Source organism: Solenopsis invicta, chromosome 9 (genome assembly GCF_016802725.1).
Source record: "Solenopsis invicta isolate M01_SB chromosome 9, UNIL_Sinv_3.0, whole genome shotgun sequence".
Lineage (NCBI taxonomy): Eukaryota > Metazoa > Arthropoda > Insecta > Hymenoptera > Formicidae > Solenopsis > Solenopsis invicta.
Window position 1 is genome coordinate 8,709,772 of NC_052672.1, and position 12,311 is coordinate 8,722,082.

General features: G+C 29.5%; 2 protein-coding genes across 4 annotated transcripts; one reads left to right on the top strand and one right to left on the bottom strand.

The window, feature by feature from the left end:
- Nucleotides 1–1,374: 1,374 nt before the first annotated feature.
- Nucleotides 1,375–4,141, top strand: LOC105197046 (DNA primase large subunit). Its single transcript, XM_011163245.3, has 7 exons — nt 1,375–1,528; nt 1,841–2,178; nt 2,254–2,481; nt 2,810–2,947; nt 3,030–3,408; nt 3,488–3,652; nt 3,733–4,141. Exons 1-7 carry the CDS (start codon nt 1,375–1,377, stop codon nt 4,038–4,040), a joined length of 1,710 nt encoding a protein of 569 aa, XP_011161547.1. The 3' UTR covers nt 4,041–4,141.
- Nucleotides 4,123–12,039, bottom strand: LOC105197044 (L-threonine 3-dehydrogenase, mitochondrial). Of its 3 annotated transcripts, none has more exons than XM_011163244.3 (6): nt 11,930–12,039; nt 11,606–11,798; nt 10,515–10,778; nt 8,103–8,363; nt 5,394–5,660; nt 4,859–5,019 (listed from the first exon to the last, which is right to left on the bottom strand). In XM_011163244.3, the coding sequence occupies exons 2-6, from the start codon at nt 11,769–11,771 to the stop codon at nt 4,859–4,861; spliced, it is 1,119 nt and encodes a 372-aa protein (XP_011161546.1). In that variant the 5' UTR covers nt 11,772–11,798; nt 11,930–12,039. The 3 variants fall into 3 exon arrangements, with proteins under 3 accessions (XP_011161544.1, XP_011161546.1, XP_025993508.1); XM_026137723.2 differs by having other exon boundaries at nt 11,927–12,031; XM_011163242.3 differs by lacking the exon at nt 11,930–12,039 and having other exon boundaries at nt 4,123–5,019; nt 11,606–11,771.
- Between the last annotated feature and the right edge of the window lie 272 nt (nt 12,040–12,311).

Consider the following 12,311-nt stretch of genomic DNA (forward strand, 5'->3'; position numbering starts at 1 on the left):
ATGATTTGAAGACGAGATTTTAATTGTGTATACATTTCAATTCCATATTGATTAAAATTTATCAATATATAATAAACATTACACGTAATAAACATGCCAATGTATAACAAACGTTATTTTTGCACACCTTCTTTGCATAACAGAAAATGATTACGGAAAAAAATATTATAGAAATGAAAAACGTGCGGAAAAGAATGAAATAAAATTCTAGATAGCACGGAATATTTATAATAAACATTTATAAATGTTTATTATCATTTATTTTTTAAATATTATAAAAATATTTTATAGATATTTTATATTCACGAAGAAAAAAAATCATTAAAAATGTTATTAAAATATAGATTATAAGTTTTATACAATATTTATGGTAAGTAAAAAAGTGTTATAAATATTAATAGTAATATCATAATTTTAAAAGCTTAAAAAAACTGAAGCTTTTCAATTTTTCCACGGTTTTTTTTCATTCTTTTTTCAAAGAAAGCAAAATATATTGGAAAAATTCTTGTAAGTGATTTTTCTAAAATAAATTTTTGAAAAAAATTTATCTATAAGCGAGAAAAGCCAGAGAAAAACAGAAAAAACGAGCTTTTTTCCGAACTTTCTTCCGAGCTTTTAAAATTGTAAACAATATTTATACTTATTTTATAAATATTTTTATGCAAATTTTATGATAAATCTTTAGTATCTTTTCAATTTAAGATCATAAAAATATTAAAGAAATATTTTTGAAAATATTTATAAAATATGCAAATAATTATTACAAAAATTTTGTAAATCTTTATATAATAAATATTGTAAGCTATCTGAAATAGTAACGATACAAAAGTTATGAGGCACCATCTAGCGCCTGTTAACAAGGCTCAGTGTGCAGCAGTGTCGATAAAAAAGTATTTTTAAATCTACTTGAAAATACGTATGAATTACGGTTTTCTGAAAAACAAAAAATTGACGAAGTAAGTCTGATTAATTTCTTTTCTATTATTTAATTTAAATGATTCTCCAATCGATTGCGTTTAATCCAGCTGACGTTTAAATCACGTGACGGGATCATGGGAAAAAGGCGGGAAACAGAGCATGATGGCGAGAAGTCGAAGTAGCTGAATGTGGGAAGTTACAAAGTGATTCTTCGTCGAAATTATACTCTTCGTTGGAATTATATCTTCCTCGGAATTGGAATGTCTTGTTTCTACATCTTTCCCGTTGTTGATCGCGAGTAGTCGATGTGTCACGAAGATCTAGAGATATCAAACGTTACCGTTTGCACAGACGTAACTTAACCCACAGCGTTCTACACGTGCACTTGATTCACGTTTATCTTCGTCTTCTCTGTGCACTCTGTGCAGCCAGAAATAAATCAGCGTAGATCGAAAAATGGATTACAAGACACGTCGGCGTTACACGACCGTTGCGGACGTACATAGCACCAACAACGATTATCCTCACGACATTCAGATGTACGATGTGTCGCCAGTAGGTGAAATGTCGCTGGAGGAATTTCAAGAGCTAGGATTTGACAGGTTGAAAGGTAAGACGTATTAAAGAGTCTTCTAGAACCCTCTGACCTTTCTGGAGTACGTTCAGATTCAAAATATAATCTTATTTTTGTCTAACATTTAGTAAACAATAAAGATATAATGATACCTAGGGACTCTTGGGAGGGAATCTGAATGCATCTCTGTACTTATTTTTATCAATGAATTTTGGCTTAATTTTTAATCTTTTTCTAGTTTTAAAAATGAGAAAAAGATAAAGATTAACTCAAACTGAAAACAAAATTAATCTATGTTAGTAGAAATGGATATTAATCACTAATGTTTACTGATTGACTTTGTTGCAGCATTACGGTTGATAGAAACGATGAATTGCAGAAGTGATCTGAAAACGCTGGAGGATCGCAAGAAAGCCCTCTGCGATTCCCTGAAATCCGATGGACTGAAGTACTATGCAAATCTCTTGTACGCTGATGGATCCAATCCACAATCAGAAGAGCATTCACAGACTAGAAAGAAGGATCATATTTCACACTTTATTTTAAGATTAGTGTACTGCCATAATGACGAGCAAGCCAAGTGGTTTATTAATCAGGAAGTTGAATTTTTCAAATTGAGATTTAGCTCGTTAGATAAGAAGGGCATTGAGTATCTATTGAATATCAGCAACTTGGATTGCATACCTGTATGTTTTATTGTACTTTGATAAGAGATTGTGTAATTAGCATGTGTTATAATCTGACTATTAATGTTTCTTAAGATTTCACAAGATGAAAAGTTTGAGGTGAAAGAAGAACTTAGCTGGTCTTCTGGGAAAGTTACAAATATTGACATCACTGACATTTATAAAGTGCCTTTCGATAAAGTTCTTGATTTGATCAAAGGACGTAAAGTATACCTCAAAGCAGGGATGGCATATATCACTCATATGGATCTAAGTTCTGTGTTTGTCTCATATTTTAGACAACATCTAGCTGCAGGATTAGAGGTACATAATCTTTAATTTAAAAAAAAATTAGCTTTCTATAATCATATTTTTATTCCATCAATCTGGGTTTTTTTGTCTAGCTCTTTTTTTACCGTTCTAGGCTTTTAAAAGATCTAAAAAAATTCAAAGATTACTTTTCAACATCTCTATTATATTATCAAATAGTTTTTTAACTCAAATATTTATTAAATATTTTCAAAAATATTAAGTTTATAAAAACATTTATTGAAAAAGCAAAGAAATTTTAGATTAAAATTTCGCTTATACTAAAAAAAAGATCAAGATTGCAGACGAAGAGTTAAATTATTAATTAATTTCTGTTTTGTAGACTGCAAAAATTATGTATGACAATATATCGGACGACGAAAGATTGACTAAATACTTAACGGGTCTTCCTTCAGCTTTCTCTGGAATGACGCGTGTCGTGTGGTCAACTACAGCCACACCCATCGATAAACTGAATGATGTATAAGTCAATTATTATTTTAATTAGGAGCTGTATTTTCTTAAGCTTGTCTTATTTGAAATTAATTGTAAATTATTTTCAGTTAGCAAAATCATCATATCCGTTATGTATGAGAACACTTCACGAAGCACTGCTCACCAACAACCATTTAAAGAATTCAGGACGCATGCAGTATGGGTTATTCTTGAAAGGTCTAGGTGTCACTTTAGAAGATGCTCTTCGTTTTTGGAGAGATGCCTTTTCAAAAAAGTATGACGGGGTTGCATTTGAGAAAAAATATGCATACTCTATTAGGCATTACTTTGGTAAAGAGGGAAAGCAAACGAATTACACTCCATTCGGTTGTTCAAAGATTATATCCAGCTCTGTCGGACCTGGAGAATATCATGGATGTCCTTTCAGACATATGGATCGCGATTCGCTTTGCCAAAAGTTAACCAGTTACGGCATATTTGCCTCTAGTAAGACCATTGATTTTGTCACTATTGTAAAAAGCAAGACTGTTTTCTATCATTCACATCTAATATTAATTTATTTTAGATATGACCGAGATATTAGACTTAGCCAAGGATGGACAATATCACTTAGCATGTGCCAAGTATTTTGAAGTTATGCATAAAAAACCAGCAAGCAAGCCACTTCTGCATCCAAATGCATACTATGCTGAAAGTCGTGCAATTTTAACCGAAGACGAGAGTAGTAAAGGTAAAAAAAGAAGGAAAAAAATTTTTTAAGTAGAAATGGTTCAGCATTTGTATTACGTGTATATAATATTTTATTCGCAGATGTAGAAAACAAAGAGAAATTTTCTCAAAGTACGGTTGGTACTCCCGGAAGCTTGTCTTCAAGAAGAAGCGATAAATATCCTACACCTTCTAGAAATACAGAGTTTACTGGAACGCCAAAGAGAAATGATAGATATGCTACACCTACCAGAAGTGCAGACACAATCGGTACACCTTTAATAAAAGACCACAAACTAAATTATCGAACGCCTTCGAAAAAAAGTAAAATGACACCAGTAAACATTGCGGAAATGCTGGACGATGATGATTTTACAGAATTTATGGATGTAGACATGAATCAGAGTTAGCAAATAGCGGTTTGTCTTTTTGTATTATATAAATCTATTTATATTTCTTGGATTTTATTCACAAAATGTCTTCAAATATATATTATTTTTATTCCTATTTATTGATACTTTTCTGATAATTGTCAAATTAGTTTCATAAATATTACTTATGTATGCGGAATATTAATCTCTACAGTCTATATTCTCTATTATTATCGATAAATGCATTTTTAAACATGTAGTTTATGTTGTAAATACTGTAGAATCTCAGAAATAAATGTACGTATTTATCGATAAAAGCGAATTGAGAATATAGGTCTAGATCTTTAACTTTCATAAATTTTGCTTACATAATTTTAGAAAAATATGTTTAGAGTTAAAGTTAATTTTTAGCGTTTGAATTTAATTACAGTACTATTTTTACAATTTGAAAGTTCAAAGGTGTACTCTTCCCTATCCATTCTCTGAATAGTTTCTGAAATTTAATCCTTATATATTTAAAAATCTTTTTGTAACGAGAAAATCGCTATTTTTATCTAATATCTAATCGTTATTTTTATCTAATGTCTAATCGCTATTTTTATCTAATGTCTATCTAAAGATATCAGTTTGCTACATTTTGTTTGAGCCACCTTATATAATTTATGTATAAAAATACTTATATTAATTTTTACATAATATTTTTAATTAGCGATTTTTTATCATGAGTCGCTTCTTTTACCATCGAAGAACTTCGTCATGAAACCGAATGTATTGAATTCATAATACAAAAGGTTACAAAACGTATATCAATTGAAACAAGTCAATAGTTATAATATACATAAATTTTTTTTATGTAATTATACATAGCTATTGACCTCTTTCAATCGGTGTTTTGGTAGAAAATTCGTGCTAACGTCCTGCACCATTAATTCTACCAGCCTTTGTAGATCATATTTGTGCTGCCATCCCCAATCTCGTCGTGCTTCGCTATCATCGAAAACTTGCGGCCAGTTTTCCGCTAAAATCATATCAACGTTTTAATAAATTTTTAATTTGATTTACTTTGTTACATACTCGAATTACAATAAGATCACTGCATCAATCAATAAACAAATAAAAACTTCATATACTTACATACATTTTCAAGTAAAAAAATATTTAAATAAAAATTTTTTGTTTTCTTTGTAGCTACTTTCAGGACTAAAATTCGGGTTTTCGCGACCAAAATTTTTTGTTATTGATTAAGAAAAAAAAGAAACCTAGAGAACCCTTCAGTTTTTAAATTTCGATAATTTTTAGTTCATTTTGTATAGCTAAAACATCCTTAATATCAAATAAATGTTTTTATAATATTTTAAAAAGTATTTTTTACTTTGAATATTGCATACGTACCGATATGCTGTCGTTTGTCAGGTTTATAAGTAATTTTCAAATCCGGTATATACTTGAAGAGTTCGTTAAACAGCTCCTCGGGTGTGAAGCTCATGGCTGTGACGTTGTAAACTCGTCTACGCAACAATCTGTCAGGTGTATTCAAAAACTGAAAAAGTGCCGACAGACAGTCTTCGATGTATATCATCGGCAGCCTCGTATGAGGCTCTAAGTAACACTCGTACTTTTTGTTTAACAGTCCCTCGTGAAATACCGCTACGGCGTAATCTGTGAAAGCGGAAAATTTATTATTAAATCTCTCAAACGTGTAACGTACATCTTCGAACAAAATAAAAAAATTAAAAACTGCAGACAGATACTGACAGAAAAAATACTAAAAACAAAAAAAAACCGTTTACTCTGTGGTCCTAATAGCTTATTTACTTATAAATTAAAAGATTTCTTAATTAAAATTTTATTTAAATAAAGAAATAATTTTTAATCAAATATTTTGTTAATTGTAGAAAATATTTACTATTAGATTATTTTTATATAACAAGATAATTAGATTTCTCATCTAAGAAATTTAATTAAATTTAATAAATTATTAGCTTATTTTTAAAATCATTATTTAAATGTAAAAAAATGTAAAAATACAAAATTATATACCTAAAGTAATATGTATATTTACTTGAAAGTAAATATTTTTACGTAAATAATAAACAAATACTTGCATCAAAATATATAATTTTAAGAAAATGCAATTCTTCGTTAAAAAAAAGTTCAATATAGCTATGAACTTCAAATTACTTTTTGAGGAAACCATTGATCTGTTCTTTCTAGCAAGAAATACCACTGAAAAAAATAGTCTTTTTCAATTTAATAATTTAATAATTTATTTTGCCTAATAAAATCTATCTTTTTATTACTACATTTACAATAGACTTTTTCATAGAAAAAAATGATGATAATAATAAACTCTCTATCGATATATAATCTTTAAATGAATAAATAATGTTTGTAAAAACCTGTTTTTCATCAATGCCAATATATTTGCAAGTACTTTACACATTATAATAGGATTACAATAAGAAAGATGCAAAAACAACCGATCAAGAATCAAGACTCGCTGCATTACTTGCCAGCAGTATTGTCCTTGAGAAACGATACATTCCTCCATTATGTAGTTACCTTAATCGCAGTTAATGCTCTAGTTCTTTACGAAAGAAGGTAAAAGATATCAATTTTCAGTTATCAGCCTATTCTACATGCGGCATTAAGCGTTTCTTAACCATGAATACGATTATCTTGTCAAGAATCGGGAAACTTGAAACACGCGAACGTTCGTTTGAAAAATATCTCATTTTTAAAATATTCCATAGTGGATTCGTAAACAGATAATAATAGGCGTGTGCATTATTCAAGAAAACCTGTTCAGAAAAACTGTATTAACTATTACCACGCATTTAATAGCGAATGCTGCTTTTAATAGTAAAGAAATCATTATTAGCATAATTAAAATATGAAGCGAGTTTACATGTTTTTGTTATATCCCAGGTAGCACATGCGTTTTATAATCATATAGTTTATACATTTTATAACCGTAAACAATAAGAAACGTTTAAAACTATAATTCGTAAAATGTAGTTTTTTGATTTCTGTAGTTAGAAAAGATTTACTTTTTCTGTTGTAAATAATATAAGAAATAAATACATAATTTGCTTTTTATATATAATAATATTATCTATTATTTTATATTATATATACGTTTTATCTATAAATAATGTATCAATACGTTTCTTTATTTATGTCCTATCGGTCTTAATATCTGTCAATCGATTTTAATATCTGATCCGCCAAAGCTATTCCACCTACTCGTATAATATATTCTTATGCCTTAATATATGTTTGAGGAGAGAAAGAGAGAGAGATGTATAAATTTATTTAGACTGTCTGACATGTATGAAATGCTCGTCTCATCTAAAAATATCGGTTGCATTTAGCAAAAAAAAAACAGCTTTGCAACTGTTGTAAAATTCTTTAATACAATTTCTGCTCTTAGTTCTTGCCAAATCTAAATGTGTAAACCAAAATTATTAAAAAAATTTACAGCAGTACACAACAGCTTTTTCTGCTGAACACAGCAGAAATTGATTATTAATATATTTTTTAATGTACTAAATATACATTTGAATTACAATATACAATAGTATTGTTTATCAAAACAATTTTATCTATAACATTTCTAGAACATTTTCTCCATCCATAAAAAAATTAGTTTTATCTAATCTTTTATCTATTCTTCTTCTAATTAATCTTTTTCGAGTAAACATTTTAACTCAAATAATTCCAGAATTCGTTTGTAAACGTTCTGAACAAACACTCATAAATTAATTTTAAACTCACAGTAAAAGATTTATCAAAAATTTACAATCTTTGTTTTATATATAAGCAAGATTATAAAATCTTAGAAGAATTTATAATCTTAAACGGACATAATTTGCTTACGTCAAGAAAATTTTTCTTTTCATGTAAACAAATCATGTCTGTTTAAGATTATAAATTTTTCAAAAAGATTTATATTCTTGCTTATATATGAAACAATGATTGTTGATTTAATATTAATTTGTTTTCTGTGCATGTATATGTTATCTAAGATATTTCATTAAAAAAAAGACACGATAACAAAATGCGCAATAAGTATAAAAAAGAAGCAACATCTTCTCTCACCAGTGGTACCGCCGCCGGGTGGATCGCTGCTAATTACACCGGGGAATCGAAGACACCGAAAATCGAGACCGAAGCGATGATGATAATACTCTCCTAAGAGCTCGGCATGGACCTTGCTGACACCATAAATCGTACGGGGTCGTTGCACCGTGACATTCGGGGTAGGATTTCTTGGTGAATCGGGACCAAATGCACCAATCGTGGATGGTATAAAGATCCTCAGCTTATATTGCTTCGCCAACTCGATGACGTTGTGCATTCCTGTTATTTTGCAAAAAAAAACAGGGATGATTAATTAGTTATATGTAGCTCAAACAAATATTCGCAAATGTTTTCAAAACAAATAATTTAAATATCTTTAAAAGAATTACATAGCTTCACGCACCCTTTCCTTAAGGGAACATACAGGGTGATCCATAATGGTTGGAACAACTATTTACCATGAGAGATGACTTATTGACTTCACTCCATATAAATTACATGAAGTGCAGTCGGTAAGTCATCTTTTATGGTAAATAGTTGTTCCAACCATTATGGATCACACTGTACATGTCTAGAAGGATCAAAACGAAACCTTTGCAATTTTTTTGTAGAAATATCAAAAAAGATAGAGAAGATTTGTTCCATTGTTAAGATCATACTTTTCTCTTTGACATTTAAATTTTATTAAAATATAATAAAAAATGGCGTCGCTCTTCAAATTCTCTCGAATCGTATTTTTTAAAAATAACGGTGATCAGCCGCCACAAGATACATTAGAAATCAAAGTGACACAAACTTTATAAAATTAAATCTAGTGCTTGATGTAGCCACTTTTCGAAATAATGTTTTTGAATAAAGTAACAGTTTGTTAAAGACAACATAGCACATTCTTATTAATTATGCGGCAACAAACATTAAGCGTCATAAAAAATACTCCAACACTTTATACTGTCTAAAGTTTAGAAAAAGTGAGTAAAATTGCAAATTGATCGATCTTCAACATATAGTGGTTACTACGCGTTTTTAGATACTTGATTTACAAAAACTTGAAGAGCGACGCTATTTTATATTATTTTTTAAATAAAATTTGAATGTCAAATAGAGAAAAGTATGATCTTTGTAATGAAGGAAATATAATTTCTCTATTCTTTTTGTTTTTTTTACAAAAAATTTGCAAAGTTAGACCCTCGTTTTGACCTAGGTGTATACGCCCCCTTAAAACGGTCTCGGTTTCTGTTTTTCAGGTATGTTTTTGTAAATCGCGATACTATCAACAACTACTATTCTGTGTCCGCTTTCTCCCGGACACTTTCTTCCCTTCGTGATCACGACCGCGTCATAATTAATATCGTAATGACAAATTTACTCGTAGGCACAACATTCCATTTCACTTGGACGCAATTCGCGGAAAACCACGCACGTTCTCGCACGAGAGATTTTGCGTTCTATTAAATATAAAAAAAAACAAGAAGTAGTAGAAGGACGATGGTCGTGGAATATATCTGAGAAGGTAGAATATCTCATGTTATCTCGTATAATTCGCGTTAAATTCTAAAAGCAACCGTTAACATTACTTCGTTAAAATTACAGTTTATTTAGATAGGATGGTTACCATTAGTGTTCATGTTTTTATAAAAGCTAAATTTCAGTTTTGCAGGCAGTGGAAATTTTTACAGATGTATACTTTCTATGTAATTTTGAGAAGTTATGTTACATATTAATTTTAGTCTAACGTGAAAGCCTGGAATTCAATACGAATTTCAAATAGTATTATTGAATTTAATGTGTATCGTAATATGTGTATGAATTTGACAAATGAAATTATATTATACTAGTATGTGGGCTGTGGTTGCAATATGGTCTCCGCCATATGCACTTCTCTTGCGATTTTACAATCTTTTGTATTGTAGTATGTTGTATAATGTTTATTAGGAGCAAAGAAATTATTTTAAAAAGTCTTAAGTTTTATTTTAAAAAAATTTTTAAGCCAAAAAAATTTTTTTAAATGAAACATAAAATTTTGTTTTGTGACACTTATTTATATGTAAACTCAACAAAAATTATTATTATTTTTTTTAAATAAATAAAAGTGCCTTTCGTGACATTAATTGTTAGTATTCCACGAACCTCCTAATATTTCATACACAATTGCATCCTTTTTTCCCCTCTTCAGTAAATTATAAATTACGTTCGTTTTATATACTCGATGAACATCTACCTATAAGGTGATTAGAGGAACTCTATGGCTAATAAATTAGTGTTGATTAAAATTGTATCATGTTAATATTTATCAAGTTATTGTTAGAAAACAAAATGGTATTCCACAATCGTCTCCTTTTCTGTAATTATGCTGTTAATAATAATATGCCGTTAGATACACGCGATCCCGATCTGATCTAATGACACAGAGGTGCATCATACGACCCTCACCTTCAATATTGACTCTGACAGCTAGCGGTACGTTTTGTTCGCCAACAGCGCTAAGTAGAGCGCTGAAGTGGATCAGCCATTCTATCCTGTAGTCCACAACGATCTTCTGCAGACCCTTGAAATCAAGGATGTCGGCGAAGATGAAGGGTCCGTTCTCCAAGTTCTCCTCCGATGGCTTGATAATGTCTGACAGTATGACGTTCTCATTGCCATAATTTCGACGAAGTAATTTCGCGCATTCCGTACCCAATTGTCCGAGGCCACCTGAATAAAAATCGCCAAAAGCATGAAAATTTATTAAATGACGAAAGTACCTCTTTCGTGATAAAACGTAGATATCGATGTTATCCTTGTAATACTTTTCTATGCATAAAGAAACACGAAAATGCTTTCTGATAAAATCTCAAACTGCAAACATATGATGTGAAAGGTTGAAAACATGCGATTGTATTCACGTATGAAATATCATCTTATCTTGAATCTAACTCGAGTTCTTTCAAGAAATACACAATCATATTAGAAACGTATCAAGTGCAATGTGAAAGTATAATGAGAAATAAGTTATTTTTAACGTCACAAATTTCGGTAAAAATAATTTTCGTTTTTCAAATTCTTTTAAATACCAAAATAAAATAAAATGATTAAAGTTAAAAGAACAAAATTAAAAAATTGAAAAGCTAAGAAACAAAAGAATGAACAAAACAGGATGTTAAAATAAATATAATTTACAATAATTTACAATAACAATAATTCATAAAAATATCAAGTAATTGTCACCCGTTTTAACAATTACATAGAATTTTTATCAACAAACAAAGTTTGACAAAATACAAGAAAATATAACGAAAATAACAATATGGCCAAAAGTCTACAAATTAAAATAAATTTAGATAAATATAAACTAAAGATAAAATTGAGAATATAAAACACCATATAAAAACACTTTAAAAGAATAAAAAAAGAATATAGTTTTATCCTTATTATTTTATCCTTATCAATATTAATAGTATCAATAGTTGAATTTGTTGAACCACATACAATTTGTTAGATACATTAATTCAAGGTAAACAAGTTTTAGTTATTTAACTTACCTGTTATTAGTATCCGTGGAGGTTTATTTGCATTTCCGGTATTGATGGACCTGACGTTACCGGTTTCTTTAATCATCTTGCAAAGAGGATTGATGGCTGTCTGGAAGTCTCTGCGAACGTTTCTCGTAAAGTAAGACGAAAGACGAATAATATTTTTGCACAACATTATTTTAGTAATCGATGCACCACGATTCTGGAATAAATAAACGAAAGATCTCGTCACAATGTTATCGGTCTGATTCCAATCTAATTTTGAACAATTTTCATACAACAATAATTTATATTTATAAAAAAAAAAGATAGTCTAAGATTGTTTCGCACTACTTTAAAGTGTCCACTGTGTCAAAAATAAAATAGATTTTTATAAAGAAATTCGTAGAGAACAGAAAGATGAAATCTTTTCTCGTTGATGGTCGATAGACAACTGGAGGCTCGAGCAATAATTCTACTTTATAGTACGGTCCATTTTCAAAACCAGTTAGATCACGGATGCTGCTTCATCTGTGTATTTATAATGAAGGCTCGTTCACATAGGTAGAATCACGCCTCGCTCAATATTTATATTACATAACGGAAGAATTACATTCAGCTTTGCGTAAATTAATAATTTTTTAAACTAAATTAAGTTAAAGTTAATGACGTATAAAATTAAGTTACGTTAAAAATTATATCAACAAAATACTAACTCAGCTAAAAAGTTACGTTA